This window comes from Suncus etruscus, chromosome 3 (assembly GCF_024139225.1).
Source record: "Suncus etruscus isolate mSunEtr1 chromosome 3, mSunEtr1.pri.cur, whole genome shotgun sequence".
In the NCBI taxonomy this organism is placed as follows: Eukaryota; Metazoa; Chordata; class Mammalia; order Eulipotyphla; family Soricidae; genus Suncus; species Suncus etruscus.
In genome coordinates, this window is record NC_064850.1 from 112,083,802 (window position 1) to 112,102,571 (window position 18,770).

The window sequence follows — 18,770 nt, forward strand, 5'->3', positions numbered from 1 at the left end:
TCTGGAGACTGAACTCTTATCAGCCACTTGCAAGGCAAACAACCTTGCCTCCTGTACTGTCTCTCTGGCCCCATGGTGTTTTCCTGTAGTGACACATTGTAGTTGCTAATTTGGGCTTTAGTAGGAAGACTAGTGACTAGGATCCGTGCAGAAAGGCCCAAGGGAGAGGCTCCTCTACACTCCTGCGGGCCAGGAGATCAGTTGGCTGAGGCCATCCCAGCCAGCTGCCGTGTCTAGGGGCCCCATATCCTTGGCAAATGTTGCAGCTCTGATAACGGTTCTTTGGACTCTGATGCCTGAGACTGGGATTGCCTGTTCTCTTAGAAAACAGGTTCAGGGATAGCAAGCACCAAGCACTCAGCTCAAACACACAGGTCCCAGACCAGATCCCTGCAAGGCCTGGTCTGCGGAGCACCCCCTAGGCAGCTCTTGCCACCCCTCAAAATCAAGCCCGTATAGGGGCTGGAGAGATAGCATGGAGGTAAGGCGTTTGCCTTTCATGCAGGAGGTCATTGGTTCGAATCCCAGCATCCCATATGGTCCCCCGTGGGTGACAGGAGCAGTTTCTGAGTCTGGAGCCAGGAATAACCCCTGAGCACTGCCGGGTGTGACCCAAAAACCACCAAAAAAAGAAAAAAAAATCAAGCCCACATAGGCATAAGTGATACATCCTGAACTCACTGGCTCTCCTTCCCAGAACAAAGCAAACTGGTGTGGTCCTGGTAGGAGCTTCCTGGTGGTTCTCAGGAGTTCCACAAGATGTTGTCATCAAAGAGAGTAGCTGGGATAAAGGGAGGGTGCGAGGGGGTGGGGCACTTACCTGATGTGAGGCCATGAGCTCAGCCCCACCTGGCTCTCCCAGACTCCAAGTCTGAGGTGCTTATTATCCACCAGAAGCACAGACATTAATTATGTGACCTCCACAACACAAAAACTCAAAAATGCTCTCAACTGGGTGCAGGTCCCAGAGTCTCCTAGATTCACCTTAAAAGGGACAGGCATTCCTTGGGAACGGTTGATGGGACCATGGCTCCTTGCCAATGATTAGGCTCATTCTCCGGTGCTCCTGCAGGTGCGTCATTTCCGGCATGGCCTCTGGCAGCATCGTGCTCTTCTACAACGACTTCAACCGCTGGCACCATGAGTACCAAACCCGCTACTGAGACCCGGGTGCCCGGAGCTCACCCTCCCCGCCACAGTGGCCACATCTGAATGTAACTTAAATCTGCTCCAAGCAGCAAACTATTTTTTAAAGTTAATTGCTATTTTTGTAGACTCTGCTTGACTCTGGGGTGGGGGTGGGGGTTCGGGATCAGCAAAGCAGCGAGCCAGCTGCTGGGTTCTGTAGTTTACAAAGTCTATATTTTTAGTCCTAACGAGAAGTCTATTTTCACCAATGATGGAATCACAGTGGGGCAAAGAACCCCACACTCTAGCTGCATAATGAAAAACACTTCCCATCTCTCTGAGATCCTGAACAACGTGATTTTTAACAATAGAGCCATGGGTTCTCCTACCGGGATGGAGGGAATTTTATGCCGTTCTTTTTGTTTTTCATTTTATTCCCTTTTCCCCCCAAACACTTTGTGCTTCTTTGGCGCTAACTTTTCTGAGACTTGACTAGTCATGTTTAAATTATGGTCAATGTAATTAAAACACCTCATGGACTATTTCTATCACTATTACTCAGCATGTTGTAGACCTAGAAAATCCTGGTGTGAGGGAAGCGCCTTTGCTTTCTTGTGTGGCTAAGCATGGTGACTCTGCTGGTCCAGCAGGCGTGAGACGGTCACAGTGACCGGCCACAGGGCCATCGAGGATGCTCATCCTCACCTTGGGGGGGTGCCCGTGAAGTAACTGTGAGGGTCACAGCTGTGGTGCCTACACTGAGGGGTTGAAGCTCCCCCTCTGGCCCCACCCTGGCTGCTTTCAGGCATGGCAAGAAGCGGTGCCCTATCACTGTTTGTCCATCTGTCCTGAAACTCTCACTTTCCTTCTTTATTTTTGATTAGCAATTTGTACTAAGAAACTATGTTATTTTTGGTGTTGTATAATTCTACTTTTCTAGAGACTGCTGTGTGGAATTCTGTGAGAAATATTTGAGAAAAAAAGGTCTGTATTGCATAAATAAATTCTTTGTAAGTTGTGAGTCTTGTTGCTTCTGTGTCTCCTGCCTCTTATTACTTCACCAAACAGGTCCTCCTCCTCCTCCATGTAGTCAAATAAAGTGGAATTTCTATTAGCATTATTGAAAAATAGCTTTTTTTGGAGGGGGTCCTAATTTTTTAAGTGATTAAGCAATTTGTAAAGAAAATGTTTTTGAATAATAAGAAGAGTGAAATCTTCCTAACCGGAAACAAGCCAGTCCCTGCCCAGGCCAGAGAGCACCTCCTCCCTGAGCTGGATGAAATGCAAGCACTAGAGCAAGCATCCGCCCCAGAAACACTTCCTCTGAGATCAGCCAGTTCTGGGATTTGGTGTCTTTGCTTACTGATTCCTGGGATCAGGTAATGAACAGACCAGGCAGTGTTGGGGATTGGACCAGATCAGGTGAATGCAAGGTAAGTATCTTACACCCTATACCAGCGATGGCGAACCTATGGCACGCGTGTCAGCTGTGGCACGTGAAGGCCTTGCATCTGGCACACGGGAAGGTCCACAATTAAGATAAGAGGTGCGGCGGGAGGCGAGTGTGCCGGTGTCTGTTTTGCAGCTCACCTGGCAACAGGGCCGGACTGGCCATTGGGAGGATGTGCTGACACTTTGAGGAAATTCTTTGGTTTTGTGCGGTAGTTTGGGCACTTGGGCTCAAAAAAGGTTAGCCATACTGTCTTAGATCAAATACCCATTAGATAAAAGAAATGCCCAGGATACTTGTGAATTAGTGGACCATCCCACTGATATGGCCTGTAGTTAATAGTAACAGGGAGTTGGGGAGCACAGCCAGGATGATCTGGGACTTCCTGTGAAGTAGCCTGAAGGCAGGAAAGGGCCCTCCCGGATTCTGAGAACCCTGGGGTCTCTATGACTATTATTTTCAAATGTACAACAATGGCAAATTGGCTAACACATAGTTCTGCATAAACAAATAGAACTAGCATCCACACAAGCTTCTGAGTACAGGGAGTGAGCCTGAGCCTGCTACCAGCAGCCCTGCCCACCGCCTCTCCTGCCCTGTGTCCAACACATGTAGACGGACACACACCTTCTGAGACATCACACACAGACCTGCCGTGAAAAGACCCAAAGTCACATGCTCTAAATGCGGCTCCTGAGAAACGGCCACAGATGCCTCAGTCCTAGAGTCTTTCTCACGGAGAGTTTATTGCAGGTGGGGTACACTGTGGAGGCAGGTATCTAACTACAGCCCCCCAGGGAGAATGAACAGGCCAGACACGGAGTATATACAGTTATGAAAAAGAGCAGGGCGGGGAGGGAAAACTGCCAGCAGCCTTCCAGAAGGTTAGAAATGGGGTGTCCAGGAAGCACCTTCCCGAGGCCTGACGCCAGGGACTGTCCTCTGTCCTGGGGGGGAGGATGTCCTCTCCCTGGGAGACTTGTCTAGCAGAATCCGTCCAGCCCGGAGGTGCCACATGCACCGGGCCTGGCACGGAACCTGAGGAAGGACTTTGCTAGCATTTCCGACCGCAGGTGGCAGCGCACACCTGCTCCTTCCAGGTGCTGGACTGAGTCCAAACTCGCACGCAGGTCCCTGGGCCAGAAAACATGCCAGGCTGTCCTCTGGGACCATGAAGCCTGGCAGACATCCTCTGGGTGCTGGCTCAGCTCCAGGAGAGTCAGTCCTCCGACACGCAGAAGGGAACAAACAGTACAGTTCTGAGTCCCACGGAGGAAAAAAAGAGGGAGCCCAAGGGGCCACTTAAATAAGGGAGGAGTCTCAGGGCCTTCGAGTGACCCGTCTTCTGCAAAGAGGCCTCAGTGGAAAATGGGACATAGGCCACTCAGTCTGCACCAAGGGGACATGGACCACTCGGTCTGCACCGAGGCGCAGCCGGGAAGGCACCGAGAAAGGCCTTGGGTGGAGGTGGCTGGGCACGATGGCTTCAGGCGCGGTTGGTCAAGTGGTCAGTCGCGGTGGCGGCGCCAGGTCCCTGCCCGCTCGCTGGACCGAGGTGGGGTGGGGGAGTCCGGGCGAGGAGGAGGAGGAGATGGAGGGCGGGGAGTCCTACGCCCTGGTGGCTCCTCCGCAGGGCCCTGAGGAGGAGGAGGTGGAGGAGGAGAAGGAGAGGCGGACTCCAGCCCGTGCTTGCTGCAGAAGATCTGCCCCTCTTTATCTAGAGCTGTGTTCTGGGGAGACAGGGGGATGCATCAGACAAACACACACACACACACACACATATACGCATGCACGCGCGTGCATGAGGAACATGCAGGGGCTCAGAGAAGAGGAGAAAAAACCCTCTGCCGGCAGCTCTGGGCCAGCCCAGTTTCACATGAGACTGCTCATGGTCCTGAGTCCCAAGAACCTGAGATAGAAGCCACCCAGGGAGAGCCCTGCTCAGGGGAACTTCTGGGAAAGAAGAGGCCCAGCCTCTCAGAAGGCATCCCTCTGCATGTGTATGATCTCACACCTGGCTGAGTCTGCACAAATGTACCTGAGAAGGACTGCAGCCCCCACTTCTTCAGGGGCCAGTGAGGGAACCTCCTCCCCTTCTTCCTCCTTCTGTCTTCTCTCTCCTCTTATTCTTTCCTCCCTGGTCCCTCTGCTTCCTCCTCCCTCCCTCCTCCCCTTCCTTCTTCCTTCTCCTTCCTTCCCTTCCCTTCCTTTCCTTTTCTCTTCCCCTTTCCTCCCCTCCATCCTCCCTCTCTTCCTTCCCCCTTCCTTCACTCTCTTCTCTCCTTCCCTCACTTTCTCTCTCCTTCATTCGCTTCCTTTCCTCTCACTCCTCTCTTTCCCCCCTGTTCTCTCCTCTCCTCTCTCCCCTCTGCTCAGGAGGCCCTGTGTCATCTAAGTCCCTAGAGGTGTCACAGATCCCTCTAGGACTCAAGTCACAGCAGGGGCTGCAGTAAAGGGGCCCACAGCACACTCAAGACAGATTTTTGGCGGCTACAGGGCCCCAGGAAAGTAGACCCCCTCATGCCCTCATGGCCCCCCTCAGGTACTGTGAAGGCACTTTGCAGACCTCCTCCCTGCCCCCCCCCCCAGCCTGTCCACCCTGTCTCTGTGCAGGCTGCCAGCCAGCCCAGTTAGTTCTCCTTTTCTCTGGAGAGGGCAGCACAGGCAGCAGCAAGCAGCAGCAGTGGCAGCAGCAGGTACATACCATGGCCGGGGCCCTAGGCAGAGGGAGCAAGGCAGGCGCAGAGGACAGGCCGGAGCAGGAGAGAAGCAGGACAGAAAGTGACTCACTGGGCAGAAGCGACTTGACTCACCCCAGCCCTTTGGCCTCATCTCCCGCCCCCCAGATCCCCCCAAGCCCCTCCTGCCTCTCCAGAAGGCTTCGCCCAGCTGTACTATCCACCCCTCCCCCACACACACACACACACTTCCAGGAGCCAGAGGAAGTTGAGGCCCAGCCTGCTGCAGCCTTGGACTGATGGTCAAGGGTCCAAATGCCCTTGGGGGCGACCAGGGGCCTCCACAAGAACCAGGGTCCATGAGGTGGCTGAAAACTAGAACGGAGCTGGAAAGATTTCAAATGGAGGACTCAGGGTTGAAGGGACAGACATGAAGGCCCACATGGGGACAAGGGCTGCCCCGCAGGGTCTGTGATGCCAGAATTGGGGCTGAAGACCAACTTCAAAGGGGCCTTATGGGGCAGCAAAGCATCAGCCAGAACCAGACCACAGCTCCAGCCTCTCTGTCCCTGGGTCTCCTGCTGCCTAACCTGCCTGGACCCCAGAAGCTCCAGGTATCAATTTGGGACACTCAGGTGATCTGACATTCAGGCTTGGTACACAGAGAACACCTGCTCCCCAGATCCGTCCATGCTGACTCCTCACCTGGTGTCGCATCCGTCCCTTAAACTACAGCCGAACCCTGAGTAATCAGGGTCAGCCACTGGGGGGGGATTGGATTTGTTTGTGTTTGTTTGGTGTTTTTGCCACATCCCAGGGTACTCAGAGGTTACTCCTGGCTCTATGTTCAGAGATTACTATTGGAAGGCTCGGGGGCCCATATGGGATGCTGGGGATCAAACTCGGGTCAGTCATGTGCAAGACAAACGTCCTCCCTCCCTGCTATGCTATCACTTCAGCGCCCCAAGAGGAGCTTATTTTTAATAATCACAAATATGGGGAGGGGGACAGGAGGTAGCAAAGATTAAAGCACTTGCCTTGCAAGAGGCAAATCCAGTTTGATCCCATACACCCCCTTGGACCCATCAGGAATGATCACTGAGCATAATTTTGGGTATGACCCAAACACCAGAAAGGAAGGAAAAAAAAAACACCTAAGCCTTGCACATGGCTGAGTCTGGGTCACTCCTCAGCACCCAATGATCCCCCCAAGCACTGCTTGGTGCAGCCCTGAGGCTCCCAAGCTGGGAAATCCCTGGAAGCTGACACAGAGCAGAGAGCCGCATCCTGGGGCCCTGCAGCAAACTGTTGAACTGTTGGCCAGGAATGGCTGGGAGGGCCCAGGCCACACTAGCATGGTAACAGGACAAAAGCCAGAGCACAGACGAGGGGACAAGAAGTGGGGTTCCACACACAACACAGCAGTCTTATAATGGGGTAGGCAGCAATGGCGGAAGTGCAATCTGGGCTCGAAACCCTGAACCAATCCCCTGCAAATACACTGGCTGCTGATTCTATCACAAAGATTCCTTCTGTTTGTTTAAACTAATTTGGCTGGCCCCTTCCCAGGCCAGAGGTAAGACACTGCAAAGCACAGGGCAGCTGCAGTGCCAAAACTGTGCATGACCTTGGCACAAGGAACCCATGACCAGCAAGTCCAAAGGTCTATCTGGGCTTTGTCCAGGGGACAGGATACTTGCTACCTGGGGGATGAAAGCACATACAGCAGGTGTCTTGTGGGCAGAGCTGGAGACCAGTGAGGCACAGGTGGATGCTGGTCATGGGGCAGATGTGGGCTCCCTCAGCCTCTCTGCCTCTTCGGGGGGGTCTGTTTCCCAGAAGAGGCCACTATTTTCCTCCCAAGTAATGGGAAAGTTGGAGACTTTGCAGGAGGTGATATGGGGCTTGATATAGGGCCTGAGGTGGTGCAGAAGAAAAGAGGGACACTGACTGCCCTGACCCACACCTTGAGTGGCTTCCACATTGGCCACAGGGCTACAAGTGGTGTGGTGCCTGCCTTTAGTCTTTGAGTTCCCTGGCTTGATCTTGGACTGTCTTTCAGTGCCGCCTTAGCAGCAGGAGCTGACAAATGGGGGTTCATTCTTCAGGATTCTCTGAGATTGCTCCTGGGAGGCTTGTAGAACCATATGGGATATCAGGGATTGAACACGTGTCCCTCCCGGGTTGGCCGCCCGTAAGGCAAATGCCCTACCTACCACTGTGCTATCACTCAGGCCCCAGATTCTCCACTCTTTTACCAAGCCACTGTCCCAATTTTCCAGAGCTTTTCTCCTGATTTTTTTCTTTCTTCTCCAGAGGAATCTGTCGAGACCTTTCCACTGCAGCACCGCCTGCATCATCCAAGTCACCCCGGTTCCCATTTCTCTCTCCTCTCATTTCTCATGCTTCCAAAATTATAAGAAAGCAAAGCCCCAGGTATCCTCCTGGAAACCCTTCTGATGGGAAGCAGAGGCCAGAGCAGAAGCAGCTCCTTGCACCCCGTGGACAGAGCCAGGCCAGGCATCTGTAGGGCACCCACCCTGGGGTGCAGGAGGCAGGCAGCCAGCAGGACTCTGGGTGCCTGGATAGCAGGGAAGCACCAGTCTTCACTTCCAGCAGAGCCCCCACTTACCACGATAATGGACACCCCAGAGCTAGTGCTGCTCTGCTTGGGCAGTGCGCCCTGGAAGTGCTGCTTCAGCTTGCCTGTGACCTCCGCCTGCATATTGTTCTCCTGGGATGCATCATCCTGTGGGAAGGGGACCAGTCAGGCCTGGCTCAGCTCAGTGTCTCTGCCCAGCTGCCTCAGCCTGGCCACCATCCTCTCCCTAAAAGGGCACATTTTAGCCATTTCCCTTTAGGGGCTTTTGTGTGTCAGCACTCCAGGCTCTGTGCTGAGGGGGATAATGAGGTGCTGGAGACAAAATCACCTCAAAGCATGCATCAAGCCCCTAAGCATCTCTCTGATCCCAACAGTGAATGACTTAAGAAAAACACCTCTGGAAGCCAGTGCTGGAGAGAGAAAATAGGGAAGCGGCAGATTCTTGTTAGGTCCCCTGCCCCTGTCCTATGGTTCCCTGAGCACTGTGAGGTGTGAGTCCTAAGCCCAGAGTCACAAGTCAGCCCTGAGTATCACTGGATATAGGAAAGAAGCCAAAAGGTAAAAATAAAGATAATAAAATATTTACAGTTTCATTCCTAAAACCAATAATAATGATTTTGATCTCCCAGGAAGGGACACAGGAGACGTTCAGGTGGCAGTGCATAGGCTTGTCCAGGTACAAGTCCCAGAGTTTGGTCCCAGCACCCTGTGCCCTCAGCAAGGCTTGGGAGGTGGGGGTGGCCTGGCAAGGGCAAAGCCAAGTGTGTGACTTGGTCATCACAACAGTGAAAGGAAGGAAGAGAAGGAGGCTCATTAGGGGATGCTGAGGCCACACCCAGTTGTGCTGGAGCTTACACCCCGCTCTGCACTCAGGGATCACTCCTGGTAGAGTCCTACAAGGGTGCTGGAGATCGAACCGGGATCAGCTTCATGCGGCACGTATCCTATCCCTGCCTTATCTTTCCATCCACAAAACTATGTGAATATGCAAAGAAAAAGCACCATGACCCCAGCGACCTCAGTGCACCCGGCTCCCTTCTCTGGAGGAAAGCAATAGGGGAAATCATGTGGAAACCAAAGGGCATGAGGAAGAGTCCCTTTTTTGTAGGCTCCAGTGACTCCCCAACTAGAAACACCAATGCCACACAGGGAGGCTGAGATCTTGCCAAGAAGAGCATCAAAATGCAAAAGACAGGCCCTGTGGCCTTGAACAACAATTTATGCACTGCTGTCTCAGCTGTTCAACTGACCCCTGTGGAGTCCAGTCCACAACCCAGGTGGGAAGGAAGTGCAATCCCCACATGACAACTGTAGGGAGACCCACTGTCCTGTGCACAGCAGAGAAGTGCACCCTGAAGACAGAGGTCAGGGCCCCAATCTTTCCTCTCAGCCAGCCCAGCACCCCAGCATGCAAAACTGAGCACTTGTGGCTACCCAAGGTCACCCCCATATGGGTCCTCTGCTCTTTGTAAGGCCTTCACTTCACCTCCCTGCCTGCCTGAAACTAGGGCACATGTGGCCCAGAGCAGGCAGGGAATGAGAATATGGCAGAGCCAGACAGACGCCCCCGACAGACAGCAACTCACGGACACCCAGGGGTGACTCAGGATTTGCCCTGCAGTGCACCGTGCTTCTGCATTGACCTGAAGCATCTGACTGATTAATTCCTGGAGAGAAAGAGAGGGAGAGAGAGAGAGGGAGAGAGAGAGAGAGAGAGAGAGAGAGAGAGAGAGAGAGAGAGAGAGAGAGAGAGAGAGAGAGGGAGAGGGAGAGGGAGAGGGAGAGGGAGAGGGAGAGCGAGAGGGAGAGGGAGAGGGAGAGGGAGAGGGAGAGGGAGAGGGAGAGGGAGAGGGAGGGGAGGGAGAGAGAGAATCATGTTAGGAAAGGGGCTGGTTCTGGCAGTAATGAGAGACCTGATGCCCCTTTCAAGAACAGCTATAACAGTTCAACCACAAGTCAAAGAATCGCACCCCTGCCCTGTGCCCCATGGCCACATCACAGCAGTGCGGAGAATCTCCCTGAAACGGGACAGACTGGGAGGCTCACTTGTGGCCCCTGGACATCACAGACCCTCAGCTCTGCTCCTGAGCGACTCCGTGAGTCTCACCAGCCCTTCCTGTGCCCTAGCTGAGTGTCTACACATGGCTCTCCCTAATCAGAGGATGCTGAGGCAGAGAGGAGTGCAGAAGAGTGGTCAGGGAATGGGGAGCTAGGGCTGTCAGACCGGTCCTTGGAGTCTCAAAATCATGGATGAACTGACAGGGAAGCATAGTTGGGAGTGTTCCCAGAGACCTATGAGTCCTACGGGGAACAGAACAATTGGGCCCTCCTCTCTACTCCACATCCCCAAGATAGCTCTGGGTACCTTGGCAGAGTCCGTAATGCTGTCCCAGTAGGGGGCGGGGAACTCCAGCTTCCCAGCCAGGATTTGGTCAAAGAGATCTTCCTGCAGGTTGTTCTCACTGCAGACAGGGCAGAGACAACAGTCAGCCCCATCTCAGGGCAGAGGGTGAAGGGATCCCAACCCCCGGCCCCCTCCCCTGGCAGTGCTTCGGGCTTACGACTGCCTCTGTGCTGAGGGGATGCTCATGTGCAGTGCTGGGGCTCGAACATGTAAGCCCAGTGCCTCACCTGCTCTTCTAGCTCTCCAGCCAATCATACATTTTCTTTTGTGGGGGAGAAGAGAGGATGGGCTTGGGATGCACCCAGTGGAGCTCAGGGGATACTCTTGGCTCTATTTTCAGGGCTCACTTCTGGTTGGTACTCCTCAGTCCATTTGTAGTGCTAGGTTTCAAAACAGGTCAGCTAGGTGCTAAGCGAGTGCCTAACACTAGAACTAGTTCTCCAAACCATCATGTGGTTTTTCAATAAAATGCTAGAGGGAAAAGGTTGGTGGTAGGATGGGGGAAGAGGAGGCTATCTCCTTGCTAGGGCCACTGCACCCACTGCAGTGCTCATACAGAGTTTTCCTTCTGGACAGTGGGCAAAAGACCAAGAAAACCCTGTCAGAGGTGGGATAGGTCAGCAGAGGAGGGAGTTGGCCAAGGCTCCAGTTGAACACGCAGTTTCTATCTTAAGGAAGATTGGCGACAGACAACGGTGACACTGACCTTCCTGCCACAGGAAGTTAGAAGAGCAGCTACGTATGTTACAAGAAAGAGACTTCAGAAAACATGAGATGTGGGGGAGGAATCACACAACTAATGCCAGTTCTCACTGCAGAAACTCCGCCCAAGCATATGCTCTCAATCTGCCGTGGGAGGAAGCATGGACAGCGGCTGCCACGAACTGGTCTCCTGCCCTCTCTCATCCCACTTTTCCAGTAAAACAGCTATGAGAGGATGCAGGTGGCCCAGAGATGGGAAAGCCACAAGGACCTCGGCACAGTCAAACATTTGGGGGGGTGGGGGGAGTCATGGTGAGCTTTCCCAGCAGCAGGACTTTCTGGCCCAGGCAGGATCGAAGATGAGCCTATCCAGTGATGCCACCAGAATTGCAGGGCCTGAGGCAGACCCAACTCGGGGCTTATATCCAGCCGCTCCAGGAGTGAGGCCTCCTCTCTGTGCCCAGCTCCCAGACCCTCGGGGGTGATGCCCACTCCCACAGCTGGTATCGCAGGAACAGGAATGTTTCTCTGCATGAAAGGAGCCATGGGCACCAAAAGATGCTGCCAGAAGGTTCCCAGGAGCACTGCCAGGTCTGAGCGAGCACACAGTTCTGAGTCAAGGCCCAGGGAGAGAAGGAGGTTCCGCAGGTCCAGGAGGTAAGTTTGAGCTCCCCTGGCCAGATGGGATGTTTCTTCTGGGTTCTTGAGAGGCAAGGAGACCCAATGGTGCTCCGTGGGCTCCATACCACAGTCCCTGCTCACTACTGAAGAGGCATGCTGATGATTTCATGTCTGTATTTTGCAGTTATAGGGTCAGAGAGCGAACATGCATGCACGCTGAGCTTCAGCAACGCTCTGGTTATAGTCATATTCTGGCTCAGGGCACCGGGGATGACAGCGGAGTTGCAGACACAGTTAGTGACTAAGGCAGCCGTTTTTCAGGACAGGAGCTCTGGGCTGCGCTGGCAAGTGCGAACACTAGAGGGAGTAGTGAGCACACATTCCTCTGATCCCCACAGCTCCTCTTCCTCTTCCTTCACCAGGGCAGAGCCAGGAGGGGACCCAGACAACACACTCACTGGCTTTCTACACACCCAAAGGAGCCAGAGCACAAGGCAGTGCTTCTCCCCTTACAGGGGCACTCACATCCTCCTACCCACTAGGCTTTTCGATGCCAGGACGCAAGTCCTTGGTAGAGTACTTGCGCTGCAGTGCTGAGCTCCTGGTTTGATCCCTGCCACCAATTCATCATGAGGCTCAGCTGCTTGGCTCATTTGGTCAATGACGACCCCACCAATGTGATGTAAGCCGAATCCCTGGACATGGGGCACTGCTGGGAATTCTTGTGCAACACTGGGGAATCCAGGCCACCCCACTGGAATGTGAGAGGCTTCCGCCAAGTTTTCAGCAGCCAGCAGTCAGCTCCTGGCACACGACATTACTAATATATCCAGGGGTGTACCCAGGCATGCACCACACAGGAACACACGGGTCTAGGGTGGGATCAGGGGTGGGGTCACTGTGGTCCAGAGCTCAGCTGCAAGTGCTTGGGTCCAACATTCTCATGAGCCAGACGGGACCTTTGCTGCTCCAGGGTGCTGACCCAGATACAAAGAACTTTCCACTTTAAGCACCAGGACAAATATTTTGTTTTTCTTTTCTTTCTTCCTTCTTTCTTTCTTTCTCTTTCTTTCTTTCTTTCTTTCTTTCTTTCTTTCTTTCTTTCTTTCTTTCTTTCTTTCTTTCTTTCTTTCTTCCTTCCTTCCTTCCTTCCTTCCTTCCTTCCTTCCTTCCTTCTTTCCTTTCTTTCTTTCTTTCTTTCTTTCTTTCTTTCTTTCTTTCTTTCTTTCTTTCTTTCTTTCTTTCTTTCTTTCTTTCTTTCTTTCTTTCTTTCTTTCTCTCTCTCTCTCTCCTTCCTTCCTTCCTTCCTTCCTTCCTTCCTTCCTTCCTTCCTTCCTTCCTTCCTTTCTTTCTTTCTTTCCTTTCTTTCCTTCCTTCTTTCTTTCTTCTTTCTTTTTTTCTTATTCTTTCTTCTCCTTCTTCCTCTTTCTCCTCCTCCTCCTCCTCCTCCTCCTCCTTCTTCTTCTCTCTCTCAATTGCCAGCTGTGACACTCTCATGCTCACTGTGGTTGGCTGGTTGGTTTTGGTTTTTACATGAAACCCAATAGCTTTATTTAGGGCTGGAACAATCTGACAGCAGGTGAGGTAACTGCATACAACCAGCCTATTTGGTCGCTGGCACCACACATTGTCTCCAAGAACCTCCACGGTGATCCATGAGCACAGAGCCAAGAGCAATCTCTGAGAACAGACAAGTAAGTATGCCTCACTATACCTCCCCCAAACCCCCAAGAATTGGAAATAGTTTTGCCAGAAGGATCCAACTGCTGGCTTATGATCTTGACATCTCACTTCCCAGGGACAAGAGGAAGAACTTAAAGACAGAGTCCCCTGTGTCTATTTTCAGGAAGACCACAAGGCATGAAGCAACAGCATGGCCTCATGTCAAATGAGGGGAGGTAAAGTTTCACATTTAATGTGGAACTGACATGCTCACTGAACAGATGCTGGCACCAATGCCAGTCATGGAATGACACCCCTCAGTCCAAAGGGCAAAAGTCACAGCAAAAGGCATAAAATCCAACCTCCTCCAACGTGGAAGCCCAATTCAAACCACACTTAGGGCCCTTCCGGACACTGACCTTCGGAATGGTGGGAAACCACAGAGAAGAATGTATGTGATTACTCCAGCCGCCCAAATGTCCACCTTCAGGCCATAGCTGCAAAAAACAAAGGGGTATACAGGGCAACATGGTGACCCCAGAACCCAGCCACATTCCTTCCTTGACTGAAACAACCTTGCAGGGGCCCAACTGACCACTTCTTTCATGGAGTGGGATGAATCACCAGCTCCTGCCAGGGCACCTGAGAAGTCACAGCAAAAGACATAAAATCCAACCTCCTCCAACATGGAAGCCCCAACTCAAACCACCAGGGCCTCACCCAGTTTCAGCGATGATTTCCGGAGCCACGTAGGTTGGGGTGCCACAGACAGTGTAGAGAGGGCCCTCGACCACGGTGGCCAGCCCAAAATCGCCCAGTTTCAGAGACTTGGTTCCATCAGGATATTCACACACCTGCAATAGAGACCAGCAGAGATCCTAAAGCAGCTAAGCAGCATTTTTAGTATATGTGCTGCCAAAGCAAGCACAGCTAAGCAGCATTTTTTTGGTTTTGTTTTGTTTTCTGGGGCAACACCCAGTGGTACTCAGGGGTTACTCCTGGCAGTGCTCGGGAAGGCAAGATGACGTGGCAAGGATGCAATCTGGGTTACCTGCATACAAGTAAAGTGCCTTACCTGCTGTACTAGCACTCCAGCTTTCATGAAGCAGTTTTAAAGTTTTCATCTTGGGCCAAAAAGATAATACAGTAGAGAAAGCACTTACTTTGATTACAACTGACCTGGGTTTAATTTCTAGCATCACACATGGTCACCTGAGCATTCCTTAGAATGATCCTTAAGCACAGAGCCAGGAGTAAACCCTAAGTCCCACCAGGTATAGCCCCCACAAAAAGATTTGTGTTGTTTTCGCTTTTGCAGTGCTAGGGATCCAAACCAAGGCCTCTCACATGAAAGGCAGGTATACAGAGCTACCTTCCCAGCCCATTGCCATTGATTTTCCCTGCGTGAGCAGAAGAGGGTTTTTGAAAGGAGGCAGAAACTACAATTGAAAGATCTCTGTGTAGCAGCAACATGCTGCTGGGCCTTGGCTTCTGAAATGCTAATCTTTTGCAATTGTGTAAAACAAGAGTGTTTTCCTCCATGCAGAGATACCCTTTTTTGGGGGGATGGGGAGGTTTGCACACACATCAGGGGGCAGAGTCCTGTGCTCACCTGTGGAGCCTGAGAGAAGCTTCAAAGGCCAGAAATAAGAAACCAACTTTCTAGTAAGCTCAGTGTGGGTGGCAGGGTGACCTCTGACCTGGAATTGATTCCCTGTTACATGTTCAGTTTAAAAAATATAATCAGGAATTGGACCACTAGGAAGAAAATGAACTTTGGAGGCCAGAGAGATAGGAAAGGGATTAAGACGTCTATCTGTTTTGCATGCAACTGACCTAGGATTGATCCCCAGAATACATAAGACCCCACTAAGCATCATCAAGAGTGAATCCTGAGCATAGAGTCAGGAGTAAATTCTGAACACCATGGGGAGGGGAAGAGAAGGAGGAAGGGAGGGAGGGAGGGAGGGAGGGAGGGAGGGAGGGAGGAGGGAGGGAGGGAGCAAGGAAGGAAGGAAGGAAGGAAGGAAGGAAGGAAGGAAGGAAGGAAGGAAGGAAGGAAGGAAGGAAGGAAGGAAGGAAGGAAGGAAGGAAGGAAGGAAGAAAGGAAGGAAGGAAGGAAGGAAGGAAAGGAGGGAGGGAGGGAGGAAGGAAGAGATGAGATTATATACTAATATACTAAGTTGTTCTTGAAAATTAGGAGAAATATGAACAGTTGGCAGGGAAATAGCCTAATAAACCTTGGTAAATACCTACAATATTATACTGCCATTCAGAAGATTTTTCCAAATAAATATGAATATATGGGAAACAATCACTGTATTAGATAAAATATCTATAATATGTAATAAACCAAAATATTATTTCCAGTTGGAGTATTTAAATATTCTCTAAAAGTTTTTCAGTTTTTTTTCTAAAATGTTTTAAATGAACATTTATTGGCTCCAAAATGAGGAAAGATTAATTCTTGTTGTTGTTTTGGGTCCCAACCAGATGGGCTCTGTGATCACTTTGGATTGAGATCAGGTCACTGTATAAGGTTCCAGGGATCAGTCACATGCAAGGCAAGGGTCGTACCCAGTCTACTATCTCTCCACGCAGGAGGAAAACAAAGGACTTTATATTCAAAGAAGATTTCCTCTGAGATGAAAGCCTGAAAGTCCTACTTTGAATGGCAAGTGCAGGAAGTGAACATGGGAGAGAGTGGAGTATGGGACTAAGTGTGTCTTCCCAAAATTGTCCATCCACCTCAAATGTCCTCTCAGAATCCAGGCCTAAGGGAAGACTGAGACAAGTGCTTTCCTACAACATCTTGGCTTTCCTATTTTAAACACATTTAGTCTGTGTTTCCTTGTATTTGCCTACTCTGATTGGAACCAGATTTTCAACTAAACCACTCTTATTTATAAAAGAAAGAGGAAAAATTCAGAAAATGATGTTTTTTTTAAGATAAACATGCCAACAAGATCATCCATTAGTCTAGTCTGTCTGTCACCCAAGGAGGGAAGCCAGAGTCACACAGACCTTCATAAAAGCTGTGCAGACCCTCGGGGGTTCCCATGTCAGGGAGCTCCAATGGCCACAGACCTTTCACAAAGAAGTAGCACAGCCCTGCCTACCTGCAGAGTCATCAGTCAGCCTAAGCGGGTTATTTGAACAGCCGCAGCCAGGCACACGTATGAAAAATACAGACCCTGTATACCTCTTTATAACTTCCCAATTCCACAGGAGACCCAGTGAGAAAAGTTGAGCCTCATGCAGACACTTCTAATTCCAGGCAGCCTATAACTCTGCCAGGAACCTCATCAAAGGCAATAATGATTTCGCCTGAAGCCACAGAACCCAGCTTCTTTGTCAGGCTACCGTCTTGAGTGAGCTGCCGAGTTCCATCCATTATGTTTAATGTAAATATTAGCCATCTGAATTACAGTCAGAATTTATGACGCACTGATTGAAACCCAGACTTGAGAAATTCCCTAAGTAACTGCAATGATAAGAATATTATTATAATTCTAAATGCCTGCATCATGAGGGGGTGGGATGGAGTTTTACTAATGTCACTGGTATTTTGTTTTTGCAAATGAAACATACGGACTCATTATGTACATTATTTGAAAAATAGTGTTTACTTTATAATTCAATTTAGGAATGCCCAGGGGGTCTTTAAGGGTTTTTGTCAGATACCCTGCAGTCCCAGAAGGCCCGTTTTTCACAGTCCCTAGAAGGAATTCAGATCAGAAGCAGGAGCATAAGGAGAGAGGCAGAGAGAGGCTGAACGGCCCGTAATTGCTGAATTATGTGGGGATAAGCGGTACTCCTTGGCTAAACATCAAAAGGGAAGTATCACTTGGAGCAGACAAGTCTGAAATGATAGTATTTTATCTGATTCGTCTCTCTCTCCCACCTCCTTGCTAGACACAAAAGTAAATACATGAAAGAGTATGTAAGTAAATTTCGAGTCTCAGCTGGACATTTGCTTCAAAGCAGGCATCTCTGGCTATAAATTTGCACACACACATTTATGGCACTGCTTTAAGACCACGCTTCTTAGCTGGGAGGTCACAATCCCACAGGGGGTAGGGTAGGGTCGTGAAAAAAATCTGAAAGATTTGTTCTGAAATAAATGCATGATTTGTTATCAGTAAAGGTTTGATTTGCGGGGCCGGCGAGGTGGCGCTAGAGACTGATTTGCAGGGCCGGCGAGGTGGCGCTAGAGATAAGGTGTCTGCCTTGCAAGCGCTAGCCAAGGAAGGACAGCGGTTCGATCCCCAGGCATTCCATACAGTCCCCCCAAGCCAGGGGCAATTTCTGAGTGCTTAGCCAGGAGTAACCCCTGAGCATCAAATGGGTGTGGCCCAAAAAACCAAAAAAAATAAAAGGTTTGATTTGCATTCCCGTTACATATACCTATATACCTTGTTCACAGAAAGATTTCTCAAGCAAAAAGGGTTGAAAAGCCTTATTTAAGAAGCCCCTGCTTTCAACACACATATGTACTTGCGCACACATACACACACATATGAATGCATAAACACAAACACATACATGCATAAAACTTCTGGAAGAGACTGATTTAAGAAAAAGGTGACTGGGGACTAGAGTTAGAGTTAAGGAACTTACCCTGCACATAAGGGTTTCATCCCCCTATGTCGCCCAAGTCCTGCCAGGAGAGATTACTGAGCACAGAACCAGGAGTAAGTTCTGAGCACAGAGTCAGGGGTAGCCCCTGATCACAGCTGTGTGTGGCATCCAAACAAGCTAAAAGGCAAATTAACGCAGAGGGACCCCAATAGGTTTGGGCCTTCAGCTCATTCCCACCCCACACTGACAAACTAGCAAAAGGTAGAGATGTTCACATTCTCTCTCATTCTCTGACTGTGCATCTATCATCATCCACTAGACACTTAGAAACACTTATCCTTACTTTGCATATGGGGAAATTGAGGCACTCGTGTGTCTAGCAGAGAGTCAACTGAGGATTCCAGCAGTCCCTACAGAGATACCCTGCAGAAGATTCTTGGTTGAATAGCAAGGGCAAGACTGGTGTGACCACATCCCACATTCACATTGTAGAAACACCCTCACCCCCCAGGCACTAGTACATGCCAACACACATGACTGCAGATCTGCAGCACCCTCCCCACCAGCACTCACTCGTGCACCCTAAGACAAACGGGGGACAAAAGTGGCTCAAAGGATGCAGAAAAGGAAAAAAATATATGGAGAATGCAGATCCCACAGACATAGGCAACGTGGCATTTTTCTAAATAAAATGTCAACACCATGATTTAGAAGGACTTCAAATACGGGAAACTAACCCTCTTCTCTCCCTGTCCCCAGAACTCCTGGAAAGGGGGAATTTATCACTGGTCTCTCCTGGTTAACGCTGACAGGGCACCGCCAGCCCATAACTTACGGCACTAACGGCCAGCCCTGTGCTCCCTGGCACCGAGGCCCATCCATCTGGGCTGGCAGCAGAGTAAATCATGCCCGGCTCAGGAAGGGGGTGCAAATCACAGGCCG

The 18,770-nt window shown here is 50.8% G+C and overlaps 2 protein-coding genes across 6 annotated transcripts in view; one reads left to right on the forward strand and one right to left on the reverse strand.

The window, feature by feature from the left end:
- The window catches only part of LRBA (LPS responsive beige-like anchor protein), a 662,022-nt gene extending 659,873 nt beyond the window's left edge, over window positions 1-2,149 (forward strand). For both annotated transcript variants that reach the window (XM_049770186.1, XM_049770185.1), the window contains exon 56: window positions 1,073-2,149. In XM_049770186.1, coding sequence (XP_049626143.1) covers window positions 1,073-1,163 — 91 coding nt within the window. In that variant the 3' untranslated portion in view covers window positions 1,164-2,149. The remainder of the gene's footprint in view (window positions 1-1,072) is intronic.
- Window positions 2,150-3,977: 1,828 nt separating this feature from the next.
- DCLK2 (doublecortin like kinase 2) overlaps window positions 3,978-18,770 on the reverse strand; it is a 151,282-nt gene continuing 136,489 nt past the window's right edge. For all 4 annotated transcript variants that reach the window (XM_049770038.1, XM_049770035.1, XM_049770037.1 and 1 more), the window contains 6 exons: window positions 13,968-14,101; window positions 13,667-13,744; window positions 10,224-10,320; window positions 9,445-9,525; window positions 7,889-8,005; window positions 3,978-4,308 (listed from right to left, as the gene is read on the reverse strand). In XM_049770038.1, the coding sequence (XP_049625995.1) occupies window positions 4,087-4,308; window positions 7,889-8,005; window positions 9,445-9,525; window positions 10,224-10,320; window positions 13,667-13,744; window positions 13,968-14,101 (729 nt within the window). In that variant the 3' untranslated portion in view covers window positions 3,978-4,086. The remainder of the gene's footprint in view (window positions 4,309-7,888; window positions 8,006-9,444; window positions 9,526-10,223; window positions 10,321-13,666; window positions 13,745-13,967; window positions 14,102-18,770) is intronic.